This window comes from Thamnophis elegans, chromosome 1, assembly GCF_009769535.1.
Source record: "Thamnophis elegans isolate rThaEle1 chromosome 1, rThaEle1.pri, whole genome shotgun sequence".
In the NCBI taxonomy this organism is placed as follows: domain Eukaryota; kingdom Metazoa; phylum Chordata; class Lepidosauria; order Squamata; family Colubridae; genus Thamnophis; species Thamnophis elegans.
The window spans coordinates 130,971,580-130,995,953 of NC_045541.1; the positions used below are offsets into that span (position 1 = coordinate 130,971,580).

At 37.8% G+C, this 24,374-nt stretch overlaps 1 protein-coding gene across 1 annotated transcript in view; it reads right to left on the reverse strand.

Moving 5' to 3' along the window:
* Positions 1-24,374, reverse strand: part of LTBP2 (latent transforming growth factor beta binding protein 2) — a 110,864-nt gene that overhangs the window by 43,617 nt on the left and 42,873 nt on the right. The window contains exons 5-10 of the mRNA XM_032238283.1: positions 23,670-23,840; positions 22,645-22,836; positions 20,472-20,737; positions 16,022-16,124; positions 7,669-7,743; positions 1,486-1,608 (exon numbers count right to left, since the gene is read on the reverse strand). Coding sequence (XP_032094174.1) covers positions 1,486-1,608; positions 7,669-7,743; positions 16,022-16,124; positions 20,472-20,737; positions 22,645-22,836; positions 23,670-23,840 — 930 coding nt within the window. The remainder of the gene's footprint in view (positions 1-1,485; positions 1,609-7,668; positions 7,744-16,021; positions 16,125-20,471; positions 20,738-22,644; positions 22,837-23,669; positions 23,841-24,374) is intronic.

A 24,374-nucleotide genomic window follows, 5' to 3' on the forward strand; every position in this document is an offset into this window, starting at 1 on the left:
TCTTAATGTCTCTATTCAATTATTTCATCAAAACAGAAAGGAAATGCACAGAAACGAAGGATAATTTAACATTGCCATTCATTCATTTTGAACAAAAATTATTTTAAAACATTACATTCATCATGCTGCAAAATGAATGGTTGAATAGAAGATTAATCTATTTAAGTTGCCAATCCAGACATCTCCTGCTTTAGGATGCTGGCAAGCAACTGATTTTATAAATACAGTATAACAATTATAAGTAAAATAATATAACAGTTTAAGTCTATAAGTTTGCAACAAGACTGCATCACTTCAGATTTTAGTTAATAAATCAGTAAGATCTTTCATTGTAAATGAACTGTCATTGCAAAGTTTTCAGTGTGTTAAATAATGTCATTTTCAGCTTAAATTTGGCTCATTTAAATTACTAAACTATTCTTAAACAGACTGAAAAATACTCTGAATTTTCATATATAATCTACTTTAATAAAGTTTTAGTAGGTGGCCCTTCTTAAATGCTCAGTACAATTGTATAATACTTCATGTTTCTTATTTCCTATTATTCATATATTGTTGCATTTTTATTAGTACAAAGATCTACAAAGGAGAGGTCTGTAAAGAGTTTTATAACTATGTTATAAATTTATAAATCGGCTCTCCTGCATTGCATCAGTTTGGCATAAAGGGCATGCTGCAAGTACCAAACACCAAGGTGGACCTGGTGGGTCCTGGGAGCAGGCCTTCCCTGCCATGACAAAATTGCAAAATTCTCCCTCATCCCCAAAGTTAGATTAACAATATGTTAATATTCACTCTCCCCATGCCCATAGTTTGTATATCTTGCTTTTTAAACATATTTTGATATTGGCAATTATTTTTAGTAATTATTGTGTTTTAATTGTTGTATTTGTGTGTTATTGTTGTATGCCACACAGAATCACTCCTTGTGAGGGGCAGATCTAGATAGCTAATCTAACTTTGGGGATGATGAATAGATAGATAGATAGATAGATAGATAGATAGATAGATAGATAGATAGATAGATAGATGGATGGATGGATGGATGGATGGATGGATGGATGGATGGATGGATGGATGGATGGATGGATGGATAGATAGATGGATAGATAGATAGACGAGATAGATAGATAGATAGATAGATAGATAGATAGATAGATAGATAGATAGATAGATAGATAGATGATAGATAGATGAGAGGGGGGGAGAGAGAGATCAGATACTGATAAATTAGGACTGAAGGAAAACAGAATCATTTTCAGAATGATACACCCCTTGCTCACAACAGTCTAGTGAAAAGCCTCTATTAATATTGCCATTTCTGCTTAAAGAAAAAGAAAATGCATTTGCAATCTCATTCAGTGAAAATAATTACTACATCATATAATCATTTTGGATTAATCTCATTTGCTATTATTCAATTTAAATATATTGTGATTTAACATGGAAAGAGTTATCTACAAAAAAACCCCATTAAAAACTTACAAATACAGTGACTGCGTGATGGGTCCAACATAGTACCAGGCTTACAAGTACAGATGAAACTGCCTCGGGTGTTCATGCATTCTGCATTTTTACATATGCCTTGAATTGTACATTCATTAATATCTGCAAGTAATAAGAACAAATGAAGTTAACCAGGTTTCAGTTATCCTAAAATCATGGAATTAAAAAAATTATACACTTGTAATGACCATGAGGATCACCTTGTCCAATCCCCTACAATGTGAAAGAAAAATTTAATAAAGCATCCATGAAATATAGTTTTTTTAACCTTTTCTTATAATCTCTAAAAATTGAGAACCTACAAACTCCATACGTATGCTTTCCATGGTTGTACAGATCTCATCATCAGAATGGGTTTTTTTTTTGTTTATATCTAAATAAAATCTAAATACCTGCAAAATACTTCATGAATCAATGCAAACAAGTTATATAACCAATGTTCTAAGGTGGCACCTAAAATATTTCTAACAAAAAGGGAAGAAAAATCCATTCAATCATCAGCATGTCCCAAACTTACAATTATCTAAAAGAAAGTCTGTTTGTGATAGCAAGAAAGAATGAACAATATAGACTACGCAAATATGTTTTTATTGGACAATACAATTGTCAGACGTGGAAGCCATCTTTTACTTTTTGGATTTCAGCTCTGTCACATTTTCTACTGTGGGAAAATCAGAGAGGGAATATACAGAGTGTGGGTGATATGCAGCCATAACAACATTCATTCTCAGAAAATCAAAGTCGACTGGTCCTGCAGCTGTAATGAGATGACTGGGAGGTAACTCCTGGCTTGGATGATACCTGATTGGATCATGTGATGGAGATGTGGGGAGGGTCTTGAACTTTCACTTGGGTGGGGAAAACCAGGAAACTTTCAGATTCGGGTTTTCCCAGATGTGCCAATATGACACTGATGGCTTACCTTTTTGCCATCATGTACCAAAAGCAGGGGAGCATGGGGAGGAGGGGCATGCACGTGCACGCCCTCCCTCCACGCACGCATGTGCAACACCCCCCTTGTCCTCCCCCTCCCTGCTTTTGGCACGTGATGGCACAGTGGACCTGTTTTTCGCCCTCCCCAGGCTCCAAAGGATTTCTAGGAGCCTGGGGAGGGTGAAAATGACATCCCTATCCCCTCCTGCAGGCCCTCTGAAGGCCAGAAATGGCCTGTTTTCTAACTTCCGGGTTGCCCGTAAGGCAGAAAAACGGCCTTACGGGCAACCCCGAAGTTCAGGAACCCATAAGTTCAGGGAAGCCTCCAGAGGGTGAAAAACAGGCAAAAATGAAGGCTGAAATCATCTGGCCAGCATGTGCATGCACGCTGGAGCTGACAGGACAACACCTCACGTGCCCTAAGAAATAGTTCCGCGTGCCACTTGTGTCACACGTGCCATAGATTCATCATCATGGCAATATGACATCTCTAATAAAATGGAACTTTGTGGAAACTCAAACCTTTGAGTCTTTCATTAGGGTTGTTATTTGGAACCCTGACAATTTATTCAATTAGAAGATGCAAGACACAAGATGGATAGGATACTAGAGAGTGCTATTTGAATACATGATTGAATAAATTGACTTTTTGTACAAGTAAAGTAACTGGAAATTGGCAAAAAAAAAATAATGATAATGGTAATGATAATATCCCCCACCTCCAAAGGAACAATACCTCATTACAGTGGAGTCTGTATGCTCTAAGGATGCTAAGGGCTGTGTGAACAGGTGCAACTATGTCAGAAAGGTCTTAGCTGAAGAGCTAGGCTAAATTTGTTTGGAAAACACCCCATTCAATATAGTGAGAATACATAATTGAAATTTCATATCAGATTGACTGTCACCTGGATTAACAAATTTCATATTGGATGTTCTGAAAAATTACTGAAATTTACTGAAAAATACGTGATAGGACTCAGCTTCCTATGCTAGGCAACCAGGGCTACTGGAGGCAATCAAAAGCAAGGAATTTGGTCAAAGAGAAAATACTTAATGTTTCTACCAACTGAAAGCATCAAAATGAACATAAAAGCAAATGTGTACCAGTTTTGGAAAGAAAGACATACAGATTAAAAATTAATAAGCAGAAACTTATGGAACAAAGACATGTAATTTTAAAACACACGTTCTTTATCAATGCTGAATTGGAAGCAATTGAAAAGCAAGCAATTCAAAATTTAGTGTATTCAGAACTGCCAATAACTCCTTTTTAGGACCCTGTAATTCCTTAATTCAAGACAGTGTCAGGGAGACTGGATGGAGCTAAGTGTTTATTGCCTGGATGCCCTTCCCAATGCCACACAGAATTCACAGCAGCTATTTTTTTTCTTTGTGCTTAGGATAGAAGCATCTGCCACTACCTAGGATTAAACTCTCAACCTTCCAAGTGGGAGGTGAGCATCTTTACCACTAGGCCACCACATCGCTCTATTCAGAACTACCAATAATGATATCAATTTGCAGAGTGAGCAGCAAACAGTAGATAGTGAAGAGACTATTGGTGTTAATGAAAAACAATGAGAAGAAGATGTTAAAGAACTATAAGCACTATGGATTCAACCAAACAATCAGAATAGAGCTAGAAGGGACCTTGAAGGTCTTTTAGTCCAATCCCCTGCTCAAGCAGGAGACCCTAACTCAACCCATCCTGGCCATTTCACAGCCAATCTACCTTTGGATATTTTCCTGAGTCTAGTAATAAGACAAGGATGGCTGTCTGTTAGAAGATCATTGACCAAATGCTCTCCAGAAGCCACCTTTCAACAAGGGTAAACCCTGGTGGACTTCCTTAGCAAAGTCTGCTTCTGCCATTAAAATTCCTCCAACAGTATTCTTCCAGAGCATTGTAAGACATTTAACAGGTAGTTCTGTGATAAAATTGCCTAACCCAGGGAGGACACATGCCGATTCTAGGCTAATAATCCAAGATAAAACATTTCCATTTTGGTCATTGCTCCCTTCCAATGTAATAGGCATTTCCTTGTTCTGAAAGCAAGTGCAGTGCAAGAATACATGTCATTGATATAGTCAATATAGAAAGACATACTACTAAGAAATCTGGGAGCTGTATTCCCCATACTTTTGGAGAACATCAATTTGGAAAAGGCTAACAGCATGGACCATCATAATCTGATACTGTACCAAAGCTATATTATTTCTCTATTCTGAAATAAACCAATCCACTTGTCAAATTGGCTCAACACCATGGTTACAAAGAGCACTTACAACAAATGCTTAAAAAGATGTTGTGTAGTGTGCATTTCTTCATTGAACAAAATAAGAACTGAAATATATAGATTTATCCTGGAGGAATCCTGGTCTAACGGTTGCTTCAGGTTTATTTTAGTTCAGAATACTTTCTAGGTTAAAAGTTATTTGCCCTGTCAACAATGACAGAAACTACCACCTCAGTATATTTTTAGTCATAAATGGATCAGTAATAATAATTTGTTACTGATAAATCTAGGAATGAAAACGGTTATTGCTTCTGATATTGAGAATTGAGTTAAAATATTTTAACAGACCTAATGAGTCTGGAGAAAAGGTTTCCTTTACTTTAAGAGTCGCATTAATTTTAATGAGCTAATTCCATAAAGCAGATGTTTCTTTTTTCAGGCTCACAAAAAGTCTGAAAAAAGCCAGATGCTATGCTCTCACTTCAGTGAGGTCCAAAGTATTTACTCCAAACCATTTTTGAAACCTGTACAACTCCATTGTTTAGCCAGTGTAAATATAGTTATTGAATTAACATGCACCTGGCCACACTGTGACTGGCATATTTCAAGATTATGTTTTCAAAGTACTTGCTTTATATACTTACAGTAGTAAAGCAAAAAGATGTTTGAAAAATTTTGTTGATAAGCATCTCTGAATCTTAAAATGGCCATCTGTGCATAGATTAGACCACAACATCCTACATATTAAATGTAAGTACAGCAAAGTATGGTTTCCTCTACATTAGCATTTTAATATTGTGATGTTTGCCTCGCTCATGTTGTAAAAAATTCACTCACTAAAAAGATATAAAATCCCATCCATTTTACTCTTTGTATTTATCATGGCTTGGGACCAGGTTATCTGAGGAACCATCTCTTGCCGGTTACATCTACCTGACCCATCAGAGAGGGGAGGCAGGAAATGTTGCAGATCCCATCCCCAAAGGAGATACACCTGGTGGCCTTCTGCATGGTGGTTCCCTCTCTCTGGAACATCATTCCCCCAGAGATTAGAATAGTCCCCACTCTAATATTCTTCTGGAAAGCGCTGAAGCGCTGGTTCTGCCAACATGTCTGGAGAACCCAGAACGGGATGGAGACCATTAAATGGCTCATGTGATCTGCTGTCGCCGGGTTGGGAGGTGGGGGGTGATTTTCTTATATTGATTTATTTGATTCTTTTTGTTAATTTTTATTGTTTTAAATGTGGTTTTTATTCTGTAAACTGCCTTGAGTTGCCATGGGCGAATAGGTAGCAATATAAATTCAATAAATAAATAAATAAATATCAATCTGTCCATGCGAGTTCTTTTGCCCATAGAAAATTTGTAATTATTTCCATTCATACCATCCTCTAACATATGAAGATGTCTGTTTCTTCATTTTAATTTAATTAACTATAAATTTAATTTCCTTTTTAAAAGTAAATTAGTCTGCTTTCATTATTTAAAACATTCACCTTTCTGACACAGGCTTGCTTTAATGTAAATTTTCCCAGTGTAAGCACCTTTAAAAAAAAATTACTTCCAAGCTAGCAATTATTTTTCAGTAATGCATCTGTTCAGACATATACTTAATGGATTTTTGTTCAGTTAGATAGAATTTATTTCATGCTAACAAGTGCAGTGTTGTCAAATCTAGTGTACTTCCAATAAAATTCATGTGGAATTCTTTATACCCTCATCCCCAGCCTGTTATCTTGGTAATGCCTGAATTTAAATTAAAATACAATAAATACTGCACTGAATTTATTAACTTATGGAAAAATATTAGCAAATAGTGGTGTTAATATGGATCTGACCATTTTACCATAATGGTAATGGTACCTCAAACTCTCGTCATTACTTAGATTACAATTCATTCTATGTGGGACTATTCAGAAAAGGTACTTGGTGCAAAATGCACCTGTTTGCATACTGGCAGGTGAGAGCCTCTTCAGCCATCTGAAATATGTATGTATTGTGAGTGTCCAATAGATTTCCAGGTATAATTCAAAGTGTTGTTTTTGACATTTAAAGTCCTATATAGCTTGGCTTCTAAGTACTGTACTTGCAGGTCTGCCTTCCCCAGGTGCAACAAACTTGGCTTCTTTTTATGATTTAGATCCATTGACCCTTGGATGTGGTGTTTCTTCACAGTGGCTCCTATCTTATGGAATAATCTTGCCCCAGAGACTAGACCTGTGCCAACTTTGAAATATGTTTAAATACTCAGATTCAGTTTCCAATTTTCTTAGCTCCTTTTACTTTTACACATAGATATACATTTGCAAAACAAAACAAAAAATGCTGTAGCCATGTTTGCCTTAGGTTATAGAAAACAACTCTTATTAAAAATATTTACAAGGAATATTATATTTGGAATACAACTGGTTGTTACATTATTAATTACAACTTATCAAACTACAGAAATGTTTATCATTATGTATATTTCATAGTTAAAACGTTGGAAGAATTTAAATCTCTTGGAAGGCAGCATTGGTCTTAACCAATAAACCAAGAGCAGATTTCATGCCTGAAAGCAGCGAGTATTGACTTCAAAGCAGGAAGGTTCAAAGTTGTCAAATATCAATTGTAACTGATTTACATCGATTTAACTACAGTAGATATTTCCATTCTAGTAACTAAGGAAACTACAGTGGAGGAGATATATACATAAGTACAGTACAGTAATCCTGGCACAAGTTCTTCATTGTTACCTGAGCAGGTCACTCCACTTGACCAGTTTTGCTAAGGAGGAAAAGTTAAGTGGCATCAGGATAGGTTAGTATTTCTATGGGAGGAACTCCAAGGCTATACACTAGGGAAGAAGGCGAAGATCAGGAAGAAGGCAGTGGACATAGACTTCCAAAACGCAGCCAGGAAAAAAAAAAAATGGTTGTCAGTGTAATTAGTCACCATTGAGGATATTTTTTACCTAAATTAAAGGAGATTAGAAAGAAATGGCTGCCTACCTTGACAGTGACTCTGGTTCAGTTTTTTGTATCCTTGTGGGCACTCAACATGTCCATTTTCTATTGTTGGATAAGCTAAATGAAGAGAAAGAGAAATTGCATCATGGATGGACAATTTAGATTCCCCCTTTCACTTCTTCCTTTTCTAATAGGATACACTATTGCATTGTGTTATGCTGTGCTGTACTGCAGTTTAATCTTGTTTTTATATCTCAACTTTCCTATGGGAACTTAGAACATGTATAATATATGAATACTTCCTCTCATTTTATACACGCTCTCCAGTTACAGTCCTGTGAGATATATTGGCATAAGTAAAGAATGAAAAATAATCCAGACAATTCTGCAGTCAAGTTGGTTTCATCAATGTAATTTTAACAATGTTTACCATTAAACCCTGTTAGTTTTCTCCTAGGCATTCCTTCTACTCCAGAGAATTTATGTATAATCCACTTTATTATCTACAAGTAATTAGGTAATCAAGGAACGTCCAATCTGCAAAGTGGAATGATCTGAAAAAATCTGTTTCCTCCACAATTTGCCAATCCAGTTATTCTGATTGTTCATTTATTTTTTTAAAAAAACCTCTATAATGGAAAACAGTACTAAGCATCCCGGGAAAAAGAAGGTTCATTGAATGGAAGTTATTCAGAACACACTGTATTTGGGTTCTTGGTGGATTTTTTTCAGGACAAATACATTGGTTTTATTTGTTGGCCCTTGAGATATTATAACTTAGGCAACAATTTCATTGCATGGATATCACATTATCAACTCTTTATAATATAAAGTCCCTGGGAGTCTATGGAAATTCTTAGTCATCCAGGTCATGGATGAATGACACAGATAAGCCTCCAGGTGGCCTTAACAACTCACTAAAAGAATGCAGATGACCAGCTGTCTGCAAGGAATATAAATCCTTCCATTCCCTACCATCCACTCAGAGCTGAAGAAGCTTCTTGGTTGAGAAGTGAAACAACTTCAAAGAAAAACAAGAATACCCAGTTGCCTCTTGGAAATAAGAAAAAAATATCTTTGGGATAATTCCCTGGGAAAATCATTATTTCTCCCATTCTCTCACCTACTTCACCTATTATTATTGTAAATATTCTACATCATCAGATGGCACTATTGCATGATACTTGCAATACCATTTATCATCAGCATTGTCATCATCCTGTTATTAACACCAAACATAGGAACAGTCACGTATTAGAAACAGACTATGTTGGGGAAAGTAAGGAAAATGACTTTCACTGAGTTCTGCAGAGGGAGATACATCACACTCAGACTTGCAACAGTCTGCTATTATAGCCAATCTCAATAAAAAATAGTTTTAGCCTTCCTGGTCTGGTCCACCTAAAAGAGCTGATATTATGATTGTTGGGCACATTCCACTACCTATTTAACTTGAACAACCACCAGAAAATGAGGTATGACTACAATGATTTATAAAATAAATAGTTGCCAGTGCATTTCTCCTTCAACATTATCTCACCAAAGTGCCCAACTTTATTTTGTCAGGATGAATTTCAAACATAATTTGGAGCAGCTATATATCCCATTTTCTCCAAAACAAGACCTATCCTGAAAATAAGTCCTAGCATGTTTTTATGTGTGCGCCTAATATAAGCCCTACCCTCAAAGTAAGCCCTACTTAAGAGCCGACACAGACAGCCACACACCCATTCTATCTGGTTGCTCACAGTGCTGCAGCCAAGAGGTGAGGCGGGTGGTGGAGCGGCCCCATGCGCCCCACACCTGCTTACCTTATGGACCCCACAGCCAGACCATCCACACCCTGACACCTGCCTCACAGCAGCAGCAGTAGCAGCAACAGCTATGTGCAGCAGGACCCCACATAGCTGCTGGCCCACTTCTTCTGCTTGCTCACAACCACAACAGAGCAGGAGGCTGAGCAGTGTACAGGTGCCATGGCCGTGAGGCAAGGCAAGTGTTGGGGCATGGATGGCCTGGCTGTGGAGGCCCTGAAATAAGCTGGTGCAGGGCACGCAGGGCAGCTCCACCACCCCCTGCCTCGCCTCAAAGTACAGCGCTGGCGCATCACTCTGCCTCCTGCTCCATTGCGGTCATGAGCAAGCAGAAGAAGTGGGCCAGTGACCACATTGGTTCCTGCTGGATAGTGTTGATGGAGCCACTGCTGTGAGCAAGGCAAATGTTGTGGCATGGGTGGCCAGTGCAGAGTGCATGGGGCAGTTCCACCCTGCACTTCACAGCAGTGGCACTGGCATGCCATAGGGCCCCCTGCCCCACTATGAGCAAGCAGAAGAAATGAGCCTCCTGTAAATGGGAGAGACCCCCTGAAATTAAGCCCTAGTGCCTATTTTAGGGCCCAAAAGAAAATAAGACCTAGTCTTATTTTCAGGGAAACACAGCTATATATAGTAGCTCAACAACCAAAATGCATAAAGCAAAGGTATCAGTACTGTACAACTGTATACAGGCTTAAAAAAAGAAACTGAGCAAATGGACCAATTAAAAGTATCACTAATTTTATATTTTAAGGTATTCATTGCCCTTGAACACACTGTTGTGCACTTCTAATCTAGAGCAATGTTCAAATTTTACCAGTATTGTGGAACTATTTCCTTCCATAAATGTATCAACAATTACTCAAAGCTAGTTCAGACAGAGTAAAGCCACTAAAACCTTGTCAGGGTGAATCTCTGGTTGTTAAAATTCTACTTAATAGCACATAATCAATCATCTGTTGGTGGCTGAGTGGTTCTCATGTTGGATGTGAACTAGGAAAGAGAAGTCACTGAAAGAAAATAAGTCAGATACTCTGACAGACATAGGCAGTGACCGGACTCATAGATACAGCCAAAAGAATTAGCATTTTTTATTCTATATGTGTCTGCTTATATTTTTTTCCTGAAAGAGTAAATGTGGTTTAAGACTAACAGGCAGCTGAAAGATCCCTCCTTGGAAGAAAGTGGAATATCAGAATTGCCTGAAGATTTGGCTAAAATGATATTTACATTTACATTTACATTTTATTGAGATTTATAGGCCGCCCTTCTACCTGAGGGGACTCAGGGCGGCTTACAATCACAAGGGGAGGGGGTGCAGTACCAAGAGACAAACAATAGTGAACAAAATAAAATGGTAAACCACAACATGCATTCAACAGTCAGCACTCGGGCGGGTAAATTGGAAACCTATCCCCAGGCCTGCTGGGAGAGCCAGGTCTTGAGGGCTGTGCGGAAGGTCTGGATGGTGGTGAGGGTACGAATCTCAACGGGGAGCTCGTTCCACAGGGTCGGAGCTGCAACAGAAAAGGCTCTCCTCCGCGTAGTCGCCAGTCGGCACTGACTGGCGGATGGAATTCGGAGGAGGCCCAGCCTGTGCGATCTAATCGGTCGGAGGGAGGTGATCGGCAGAAGGCGGTCTCTCAAATATCCAGATCCACTACCATGGAGTGCTTTAAAGGTGGTCATCAATACCCTGAAGCGCACCCGGAGACCGACAGGTAGCCAGTGCAGCTCGCGGAGGATGGGTGTAATGTGTGCGAACCGCGGTGCGGATATAATCTTCCATGTCTTGATCTACTGTCAGAATGCAATACTTTATGCTTTGTTTTAAGTTCCAATGATCTGCAGGTGGCCAAAGACCATAATGTCTCCTAACTTTTTGGACAACATTCTGTTTTCCCCATATCAACCCAGTGTCTTGTTATTCTGCAAGCAAACAGCGTGTCCTGATAGTTTTTCTCAGATAAAAGATCTGTCATACTATTGGGAGATCAGATGCATATATGCCTGTAAAATAAAGATATCTTTTCTTAACCATGAACAGGAGACATGCCTTATCACAATGGACAATCAAAATGTTAAAATCTTAACCAAAAATTTAAAATATTTTCTAAATGTGTAGGAAGAATATTATTCACTGGAAAGTCAAAGTATATTATATTGGGTTTCAAGCCTCCATAAACATTTTTTAGACAACTGCACTCATCACCTACCAAGAATCTAAAGTTAATGAATTTGTTTTTTCCCTTTTAATGAATTCTTCTTTCATCTACTGACACTTACAGTGATTACAACAATCTTCTCCTTAGATTGTTCTGAATCATTCTTTTTTTACTTCCCCCAAACTGTCATGTGAATTATTTCAGATAACTAATGACCCTGCATCTCCGGTAACAATTTGATGCCTTCTCTCTCCCTCTCTCTCCCCCCCCTCTCTCTCCCTCTCCCTCCCTCCTCCCTCCCTTTTCTCTCTCTTGCTTTGCATGACCAATTGCAAAGGAGGTTTTGAGTCTAAACCAGGCTTTTGTTTGGAATTTTTATGTGAATTCACTGTAAAAGCAAACAACCATTAAAAAGCCCTTCGTTTTAAAATGTGAAACATTAAATAATAGAATATTATGTCAACCCCATCAGCATCCTTTGCAAAGTTGTTCATGCTCTTGAGTTTCTCATTCACTGAAATAAAACAATGGATCGTTCTACTTTATAAACAGCATAAAATATTTGTATCACAGATATTTAGAGCCAAAACTAAGCCACTTAAAGAAACTTCGCAGAAAAAAATCTTTCCATTCCTGATGCCATCCCCAGCTTAGCAAACTCGTGAACAACATAATCAGTACCATATATGTCAGATCCAAAGTTCTCTGGAGTGCTCTTGATTAAAAATAGAGAATTTGGGGACATTCAGTGGACATGCAGCAGGTCTCAAAGATTCCTCCCATATTGTTCAGGAGCATCTGGATATAATTGTTAGATTAACGAAGCTGCATGTTGAAAGAGCTATATGCTTGAGATCAGTTCATCAGATGGGGTCCAATATGGTTGCTTGGGGAATTGTTTGTCATCACTTGCCCCACCAGTTCCACCACTCCCACTACAACAAATCCCCTTTTAACAAATTAGCTTGCTGTATACAAAGCATATGAGGCTAATGCTTTTTTCTCTTTTCCTGGAAGGAAGCCGCATTTGAATGGCTTTTGATCATTCAATTGAACATTTTACCAAAATAGTGCCATTCTCGTGAATTAAAGTGCATTAAATGTTTTTTAAAAATCACTGCTTAAAATTCACAATTGATTTAAAACTGTTTGACTACCTAGTAATTTCATGAAAGATGGTTGTGTGAACATTTGGTGAAATAGAAGTTGGGATGGATTCTTTTAGACCCATAATTCTATTACAGCATACTGTATAAATTTCTTGTTGCATAATATCAAGAGCACACTTCAAAAAATCTCTAGTGTTTGGAATGCGTTCAGCTGTTTCATTCAAACAATTACACAATTGAGAATCTACTTAAGCAATTAGAATTGTTTGGTCGCTCTTTTTTTACAATGAACAATTAGTGCAATACATCCAACTGCACTTCAATAGAAAAGTCTCATAAGTTAAAGAAAGTCAATACAATAACGGCACATTAAATACAGAGACTTTGCTAACCCTTAGAGTAGTAAAATCTCTTAAATCTTTAGGGATTTCTCCCTGTGTTTGCCGCTCTGAGTCCCTCCTGGAGAAGGGTGGCATACAAATAAACCAAACAAACAAAAAGATGAGTAACCCACTCTTAAATCATGCCAAAATTCTATGTGATGGAAAATACATGCATTCTTAATTAAATGCTCTACATAAATTCCATTTCCATGAAATCAACTCTTTTTCTCATTTAAATGTGTCTTTTAACATACTCAGCTTGAGTACCCAGCCTTTGGGGTACCACTATGACATTTATTGGAAGCATTTCTTTCAGAGGCTTCAATAACTATAATTCATGCCTTTATTAGAGTTATTTTATTATTGGTTTTGTCATAGATGGGCAAGAATTTGGGGTTTCATAGCATTTTCTATTCAACCACAAAGTTTGGCATGACTACTGTAATAGTGTTCAGCATTTCTCAATGATTCTGACCTTATCTGGGCAATCTGCCAGCTATTTGCCAACTCAAATTAACTCAGTGGGAGGTTTATTCACAGAATGCATTGAATACCTTGTTCAAAACTATCCATTTCAATACACAGTATTTTTTTTTCTGTTTGGGAAAATGAAACACTTTAAAAAGCTGGAATTATTTATAATTTGTCTGAAAATCTTCAAAAAAATCTAATAAAATTGACTAGAGTAATAGGAACATGCATGGGTGCTGAAATCATAAACAGACAACTGAGCATCCACAAATCACAGCTGAATTTTTGCAGTGAAATGATATGACTCAGTCAGCAGTGTGTTTTTTCAGCCCTTGGGTAATTTTAAGATAGGAATGAGAAAAGTTTGTTCCAGAAAACATTGTGCTCCCAATCATATCCTCTGTCCCGTCCAAAGCCAAAAGAAATGGAGAAAAATTAGTCTTATTCCTTCTGGTCACAGCATAGCACCACCAGATGGATTCCTGTGCTCTCAGAAAGGTTGAGAAGAGGTGTACCATCACTGTAAAGCAGTATATAAGTCTAAGTATATTGTCCATTGAGGTTGTCTGTCTATTCCAGAGATGTCTCATAAGCAGTTTCATAACCCCTGAAGGAACTGGTTATGACCTGGAGGTTCTTCTGAATTCATACTTCCTGCTACTACAACAGGTGAAGACCTGACCAGGAGATTCTTTCTCCAGCTTGGTTGGTGTGCCAGTATCTAGAATGGAAAGATCTTTATGTACTTGTTAGATTACTGCCACACACTCTACATGATACAGCCTTCAAAGATCGCTCAGAAGTTTCAGTTGGTTCGGCATGCAATGGTTCATGTGCTGACTGGTGTTTGTTGGTGCACCAATATTCTGGTCCATGCACTGGTTGGCAACAGACTTCTTGAGGCAATTAAAATGCTGTTGTTTGCCTATACAGCCTTATATGGCTTACTTGGCGCATAGTTTTGAACAGGACTGCATTCTTCCATTGGAATCAGTCAAACCAATTTGATCTATTCAAGATAAACTATAGGGAGTGCTCCATTGTAGGGAGGTGATAGGAAGCCAAGCAATATAGTTATAGTTGGTGCCATAATATTCATTGTGCTGCCTGATATCTGTCTGTCTTTCTGTCTATGTATCTGTTTCTGTATCCCTGTCACCATCCCTATCCCTATCTCTATCTCTATCTCCATTTCTATCTCTATCTTTATCACAAGGGTATTTAATTTAACACAGACATAACCTTCTTGTTTGCCTGTAATACATGTTCAGCAATTGGAAAAACAGTACAGTCCCTCAAAATGAGCATCATTACAAAACATTCCTTGCTATTGTGACTCAACATATAAAGTACAATAATAAAATACAAAGTGTGGTGCTTGATCGCAGAGACATAGCTTATGTCTGTTTTAAGTCATTAAATGGGCATCTTCTGTGCCGGTTTCCCTTTTATTGTCTACAAAAGGCATGCTCAGAATTCACCTATCCATAACCATGGCCATTCCACTTTCTATGATGTGGATTTAAGAGAGGATTGGATACCTGTATTAACCACCTATTACAATACTTCCCCCAAAGTCTAACAAAATATTGAAAATACTTTTTGCCTATATAACAGTCCTAATCAGTCTGTCTTTCCATTTATTTTTTATTTATTTCACTTATTTAAATTCTATGCTGCCCATCTCACCAAGGTGACATTTACCAGTTGGCCTAAGTAATAGTCCAACTGGAAGGTCATGCATTTTTGAGAATAACTAAACTATCCCCTGCAATTGTTTTACATCAGGAAAAGAAAACACAGAACCAGATATCTATGTCTTTGGAATGGGATCTAGACTCAATCATGCCAATTGTTTGAAGTATTGCTATTTCCAAAGTCTCTGCCAAGAGTTCATCTAAAGCAGGCCCATAATGCATAAAGGCTGAGTATGCAACCTCCTAAGCTAATCTGCAGCCACATCTCTTAAAATGATGGACACGTTTTTGCGGTTTCCTCTTGACTAATGTCTTTGAATAAAAAAAAACGCGATTAGCTGTGGTTTTTATGGAGGTGGTATGGAAGGATTCTTGAAAGCTCTGAGCCAGGAACTAAGTTACCTAAATTAACACTGTAGCCAAGGAAGAATCAGAAAAACGAATACATTGCATATTATTTGCCTGGATGAGAGAAAACACCAAATTCAAACAGGAATCAGTGTCCTAAAAACATCCAGATCTGCCAACTTCCTATAACAAATGTGTTTACATTAGGCATCACATTCTATTTATGTCCTTTTTAATAGATCATATTACAAAATGTCTAGTAGGGACTAGAGTCACATTGCCCAACAAAATGCCCTCCAGGAGTCCAGGTGTGCTAGATTATATGTTGGCTGACAATTGTGGGAATTATAGTCCAACACATCTGGAGAAAATCTGGGCTAGAAAGGTTCTTCTTAGAAAAGCAGTTACCTGGTTTCACTGGGCATGGAATGCATCTGCTGAGACCCCAGAAGGCTCCCACGCTTCCACAGCAATCCTCATACCTTGCGAGACCAGGCAGTGGATCAGCACACTGGAGATGAAAAAGTGACATTAGAATCTCATCAGTCCCAGATACAAGGAACAAAGAAAATGTGAAAAAACATGGTAGAGGTAGAGGAAAGGCTCACAAAAGCATGATTTCCTGTGGAAAGTAGAGTGCATAGTAGAGATTTTGAATTTAGCAGGAACTCTTGTGAAATACACTCCTTAAGATAAGTAGGGTAGTGAAACAACACTGAGTTATTAAACAGCGTGATGTCCCATTAAAACATAAAATAGTCATAATGTAGTTATCCTGAATGCAGAGCATGGACTTTGCTCAGCTGCAATTTGAATGCTAACAGACATTCACCATACTTGGAACAAAAGTTCCAAGATTTATTAAGAAAAACATGAATAGAAAATCGTACTTTAAATTTACAATAAATTTAATAAATAAAATTGAATAATAAAGTTAAATAACTTTAAGTAATAACATTAATTTAAATTAAATTTAAAGTTAATTTAAATCACATTTCGAAAAGGAAGAAAGAAAAAGAGATGGACAGGAAATTCTATATGTATGTTAAACATAAGGTAAAGGTAAAGATTCCCCTCATATGTGCTAGTTGTTCCCGACTCTAGGGGACGATGCTCATCTCCATTTCGAAGGGGCAGCACTGTCCGAAGACGTTTCCGTGGTCATGTGGCCAGCATGACTAAATGCTGAAGGCGCAGGGAACTCTGTTATCTTCCTATTTTTCTATGCTTTTGAACTGCTAGGTTGGCAGAAGCTGGGACAAGTAATGGAAGCTCACTCCATTATGCGGCACTAGGGATTCAAACCACTGAACTGCCAACCTTCTGATCGACAAACTCAGCGTCTTAGCCATTGAGCCACTGCGTCCCCATGTTAAACATAGACTCATTTAATTAACAAGAGGTCAAGTAAGAGACAGACGCAGACACTCTTCCCTTTGCCCTTCGCTCGAAGGTGCAAAGAGATGATATAACCCCAACATTATAGCTAAAAAAGAAACTTGATGCTGTCAGAGTCAACTATATATTTTAAGCAAGTAAATAATCTCTCATACATGAAAGTGAAAACTCATCTTTCTCTTTGTTCCTTGAAAAGTTAAGGAATTAATATTAGGTATGAGGTGTTGACTAATGGATCATGTCTTAAAAATGATATAATCAAACAAAGCCTTTGGATAAAATAAAATAAATGTCTATTCTCAGACTGAAATATATTGCCAAGTGGGGACATATCTGTCTAGGATTTTTCATCGATTTATTCCTACCCGAAAAGGCCTCTGGATTATAGTCTTCCCCTTTAGAACTAAGCAACTGCAATCAACAAGCCAACACTGGCAGTAATCCACCCACCCACCCCAAATGGCCATGTGCCCATGGATTACATTCCCATAAATTTGGCATCAGATTGAATCTGAAGACAAAAATGCTTTCTGCTCTGGTTTTTTTTTTTTTTTGCTCCAGTTAAATAACTGTATAACAGAATAGGCACAATCTTTTTTCATATAATTGTTTGGCTGTTTTTTTTAAAGGGATGGAGGAAGGGAGAAAGAGGATCACATGAACAAAGTTTCCCAAGAAGCTACAAGGGAAATTAGCATAATGGTATTTGTTTCCTGAGTAAGAATTTTTCCCCCCATGCATTTTATCTATGATATACTGACAACAGAATAGCTTTAAAAGGGGCAACCTTTAGACCTAGATTTCTTGAATGTATATTGGGTCAGACAGAGAATAACAAAGACTTGAAGAAAATGTTTGAATTCAAGATGATTGCACTTCCAGGATCTGCCTGAATCATCTTTATTTTCTTTATTAATGAAAAGAGCTGTACTGCTTCAAGATATTCGCACTACTGAATCTACTAAATTAGCTTCCTACTCTGCATTCAAAATCTCCAGGGGAAACAGAATGCACCTGTCTCAAACTTAAGACATTTCAATGTCATATGAAGAACAGTTGCAGGAACTGGGTATGTCTAGTTTAATGAAAAGAAGGACTAGGGGAGACATGATAGCAGTGTTCCAATATCTCAGGGATTGCCACAAAGAAGAGGGAGTCAAACTATTCTCCAGGGCACCTGAGAGTAGAACAAGAAGCAATGTGTGGAAACTAATCAAGGAGAGAAACAACTTAGAACTGAGGAGAAATTTCCTGAGTTAGAACAATTAATCAGTGGAACAGCTTGCCTCCAGAAGTTGTGAATGCCCTAACACTGGAAGTCTTTAAGATGTTGGATAGCCATTTGTCTGAAACGGTATAGGGTTTCCTGCCTAGGCAGAAGGTTGGACTAGAAGACCTCCAAGGTTCTTTCCAACTCTGCTATTGTATTGTATTGTATTGTATTGTATTGTATTGTATTGTATTGTATTGTATTGTATTGTATTGTATTGTATTATCAAACAAGAGTGCAAGAAGTTGCAATGTGGATGCTCCTCAAAAGGCAGCAATACATTACTGCCCTTCTATGGTTTCTCCAATTCAAGCTACCACTTTGTGTTATAGTAATGTACAAATGAAAGCAATTACAGCATACCATCCTGGTTTTAAGTTGCTGCTGCACTGCGGGGAAAAAAATGTTTTTATCTTGTAGGAAGTTAGCACTCGCCCCTCTCCTAGGAAAATGGGATATTTTAGTAAATATTAAAAGGGAAGAATATTTACCCCTAAAAGGGAGGCAGAAACTCAGTCCCACCCCCTTTGTCAATGGGCATTAAGGCCTGAATCAGTCTATTCTACATACCTCCTTCAGGCAGAGTCATAATAGGAATTGCCAAAAAGCCCCTTCATTACATCATCACCCAGCAATGCTCAACCAAGCCTGGGACCCAGACAACCTACAAAGTTACCCCTGCATGGCCACATGGGAATCGGACAACCAATCAGAATACAAGCTTAATTTCAAAGCCCAGAGAGGGCATAAAACCCAGGCACTCCCAGTATCTCTTCCCTTTTTGCCCAGGGCCTCAAACCATGTGGTCCTGTTCATCATTAAACGATCTTTCCAAGCAGTCTCCATGTTTCCAGTGTCTTTCTTCCCACTTGGAACCGAACCCAACTGGACATTTCTTCCAACAATCTAATTGGTGATCATTTCATTTAAAAAAATGAATCAATAGATAGATCCCTTCCAGACCTACAATCCAATAATTCGATGCAAGGCTTTTTTCTACACCAGTGTTGACACTCTGGGTTTTCCTTTATTTGACAGTGATTCCTGTCTTCTCAGATGGGGAAAATAAATCATTTCCAGCCTGGGGCACCCTAGGCAAAACTAGTCCTTGGTTCATTTCTTCAGCTGGGAAGAAACACAAAACTAGTATTTTTCTTCTCTTCTTTAATGCCTCCATCACATGAAGCTCTTCTATCCTTTACAACTGGCTCTGTGTTACTGAGAAATTACAGTAGAACAAAGGTAAAAAATAATTTCCTAATTTTTTATTTTTTTAAAATAATCTTTGCCCATGTAGATTCATATTTTAATATGCTTAAATGACAGCATTTTCAAGCATTTGCGCCTGTTGCCTTGATTAGACATTGATCTACTGAAGCATTAACACCACTTTTTAATAGAATATATTTTTAAAAAATAAAAAATGAGCATTTCTAACATTTTACATGCCCAGCTAAGCATGCTCAATTGATGAAACTAAATTGTTTTTCTTTATTCTGAATCACCTAATATTCTCTCTCTATTTAAACTCCTAGGTTGAGACATAGCTGCCCATGTGGCTTTGTCCTTTCATAGTCTTTTCCCTCAGTATAAAGACCTTCTTTCTATTTTTTATAAATTTGGTTAGTGCCATCTGCTTAAACAGAATCTATGTTGCCATGATGCTATGATGAGTTAATCTTTATGGCATAATGGTATTATTTGAGGGGCTTGTGGTAGGTTGCAGGAGGATACAATGACTCTAATGAAAAGAGCAAAGTACCCTAATGGCAATCCTCATTTTTGTTTACAAAAATACAGTACTGCCAAAATTAAATATTTTGCCAATGGATTTCAGCAGTGTGGTCTCTTCCTCCTATGGGAAGAGTATAAAGGTGCTTTGTGACATTCGTAGGCTATGGGTTCCAACTTTGCTCTATGATGAGGATAAGGGGGAAATGTCTATACTGAGGCCAGGAGGCACGCAAGGCAAAGTTCCCAATGGGAAAATAGCTGCCCAAAGTTTTGCAGCACTGGAGCTGCAAATGAAAGATCATATTTTCAGTAATTCTATTCTGGTAACTGAGCCACAAATAAATCAGCTCATCTACCAAGACAAAGACATGAGATTGCATAGTTTAATGCTACATCTTGAGCACCGTGGAAGAGCTTTATTTTCATATATAACCCAGAAAGAAAGTTGTTCCTAACCTTTCCATGTACTGTCTCCAGGTAACATTTTCCCATGAAGCCCTGGGACCTCTGTTGCTGGTTGCTTTCAATGACAACATTATTATTTGGGGTGACATTATTATTGTAATGGGAGGACACTGGAAGCTGGGGTATTTGTACACTTTCCACACTGTTCTCTTCTGATTCCTCTGAGTCACTCTTTACTCTAGCCACCTGATGAATCTGCACGGTGGCTTCTGGGGGATGGTTAATATGCACATTCACCAAGGAAGGGTATATTGAAGCTGAAAGAAAATGTTGAAAATGATCATTAGAAACTTGACTTTTCTTTCTATTACAAGCCATCATTAAAAAGTAACTAAAATGACTGGTATCATTCAAAGAACAATTTTAGCATACATTCTATCCTCAGAAAGCCACAGTGTTTTTCAAATCAAACAGTACGTGCCTCTCCCTGAAAAAAAAAAGCAATAATCACATAAGGATCACAATATATAAGCAAGTGAAATAACATCTGGTTTATAATGAAGCCCAAAGGAAACAACAACAAATGGTGACTGTCACAACTGATAAATAACCATCAGGGCAACGTATTGTAGTGATTACATACAGATCAACAATTCTGAGAGTTGCAACACATCTGGAAAGTGACATTCTGGGGGAGACTGCTATAAATTACAGCCCATATAACTGGAGCTGGGTTAGATGGATGTTCTGATTTGCAATGCAGATGACTTATTATACAGTTATGGAGTCTCTAAATTATGCTGTCATTCTATGTGAAGCTAATCAATCTAATTCCTCTGAATGTGATATGTCATTTAATTCCATGAGACACTAGTGTTCAACATCAGCAATGAGGTTTGCTTTTCCTCCTTGATTCTCCCTCTACATCTGATCCTAACAGACGAGCATCCCCACATGCTGTATTTAATTTAGCTTGAAGCACTTCCAGAATGCTCAGAACAAACCGTTTCAAATCTGAAACAACTGTTTTGAATTTGAAATGTCTTGTACAATCCTGCTTTTTATATGCCAGACTTCTGGAATTCAGGTATTAAAGAAAAACACTGCACACAGTCATGAAAGAAAAACATCACACACAGCCATATGTACTTTCCAAAAAAATCTCTGTTCCAGAATTTCAGCTACAATTTCAAACAATGATTTTGTTTATGTGGGTGAGAAAACCATTTTATGTGCATATATTCATAAATTGTTAGGCAGGAGAATGGAGTGCACAGGTAAGAAAAGAAGACAGGTGCAGATAAACAATGTGTTTAACAACCCAATATTTATTTAGTTATTTATCTTTTCTACATTTAAGTGACTCTGGGCAGTTTATATTCATAATGCGGGTGATATAAAGCACAACAATAAAACATAGAAACAAAATGAACACACTTGGGGAATTGCTATTCCCCAAATAACCGAGACCAAGGAAGTAGTGCCAGTTTGAAATAAAGAAAAGAATTTGCATTTTGACACGTCTTGGCTTATTGAAATAGATGACTTCCAAGATAGATATTTTTTGTAATTGGTTTAAAGACTATTAAGTGATGGAGGGGGGGGGGAGAGAGGCAAACAGACAGACAGACTCCCCTACTTATGAATGGGTTTCATTCCAAGAGGCTGTTCATAGGTTCATTTTGCAGTATTCCCTCTGGCTTCCTCCCAAACCTCCCGCCTCTTCTTCCACCTAACAGGCACATCTGATATATTAACCAGCTTCATTTGTTGTTTTGCCTTGATCTTGTAACTGGTCCAGCTCACTCCTCATTGTTCATACCTATTACGGCTTGAGGTAATTCTGCTGGGCATTTGACCTGGGCTGGCTATCTCTTCCTAAGGCAGATCTGCATGTCCAAAGGGGGAAGGGGCATTGATCTCTACTCCCAGATAGAAGTTGATCTCTGTTCATCCTGCAGGATGGGCCTATCACACACGCAAGGGCCAAATTGATTAATAGTGTATAAAGGCAGATATCTCTTTAATGGTTTTTACACTCTGATGATGTTAGCAGAGGCTAACAAAAGCTAAGTGAGCAATATATTTTAAGTTTCGGAGATTGCAATAAGCAGATGTCTGCACAGTAGCAAAAGCAGAACTTAGACATCTTATATCAAGAATCTTAGACAGGGGACCACTATGACTAACCTAAGAAGTGAGAAGTCGTGCAATTAATGCTTACCAAGTTGATTGGACAGAGGAAGGGTATACATAGAATGCTTCACAGAGCTGCTTGCCAGGCTATTTGGAATTCGTTTCCTTTCTGCTTTTAAAACTGGTAGATGGCAAAACTTCCCTGTAGAGTTAGATGGGCACCAACATTCATCCCTGCCCACACAACGCCCTCCATTTAAACATGGAATCTGGCAGAAATCTGTAAAGAAAATAAACTGAATGCATTGAGGAAAAAGTACGGATGTTTGCTTCAAAGACAGATGAGCCGGGAGCTGTGTCATTGGGAAATAATAGACATAGCTATGCATGCACCTCAGTATCTCCACATTCACTCACTCCCACCTTGAAAGGATATTAGAGGAATTGAATTACCAACCTGGCCTTACATCTAATGAGTATGAAAAATCTTCTCCCCTGTGTTAACAAACTGAATTATATCATATCTGCTGTAGAGAGGGTTATAAATATAGAATAAAATAATTGAAAGGTAATTGAATATACAATATAACCAATGTTAGTTTTATTGTCCAATTTATACACTCACTGAAATCAAAATGAGAGAAGTGAGAGAAACTGTAAACTGCCCAGAGTTGTTTCTAGGTGAGATAAGAAGCAAATAAATAAATAAATAAATAAATAAACAAAAAAACAAACAAAAAAAACAATAAAAGACAGTTACAGAAAGCACATATTGGGCTCCTTTTATTCTAAGACCTTATGTAAGGTAAACTTTCCATAAGCTAAGAAGGTCAGTGCAGCCTTCTGATGCACTCCCTAATGCAACATAGGTACTATGGCATGCTGGCTGAGGGAATTCTGGGAGTTGGAATGACACCTGTTAAAGTTGTGGGGGTTGTGAATATCAGAATAGTGATATTCTTATAAAAAGAGTAGGAGAACGGCAATAAAGGATAACATAGACTGGCCTATTATTTCCAAGAAGTAGGACGGCTCTCACATAAAATTGTTTCTTTTCTGCTTCTGTAGATATTAAGAGGGAAAATAAGAGGTTACACATTTGGGAAGACTCACAAATACGGAAACCAGATTTGGGGTCGTGGTCATGTCCGCTCTGGCTATATAGGGTGGTAGTGTCTCCTTTCTCACAATTATTGTAGCAGTGGCCATTGTGACACGTTTGTTTACAGACTGTCGGAGTGAACACTATTTTTATCTTCCTGATTTTTTCTGTCAGGTTAGCTCCTGCAAGAGAAAGAAGAGACACATCACAGAATAAAATATTATGTCTAAGCAACTTGTTTTGGGGACTGGCATGCAGCATATTAACTTTTCTGGTTATACTGTATGTTATGATTCTCTCAGATTCAATCAAATTAAACATTACTTTATTGTGTGGCCTGAAGGTTAAGCAATGTTTATTATTCCTCAAAAGTAAACCTGGAGAACTAAGTATAACCTTAGCAGGGCAATCAGGAATGGCTTTTATTCTTAATTCCCTGCTGCAATGACAAGACAACCCAAATAGGAAGACTGGCCACCTCAATAGGAGAAATTGCTTCCTATTTAAATTGCAGAATCCCACTTATTCCAAATTAGGATTATAGAAGGGGCAATATTTTTTTCTACATAGTATTTTTAAATGAACTCTCATATTAATAAACTTTAAAAGGGCAATTTTTATAGGGATCATATAGAACAAAAGTCTGTATCAGACAACAGGATTTGTGGCTTACATGAACGAACAGAACATGATTGAAAGATTTTATCAGATAAGAG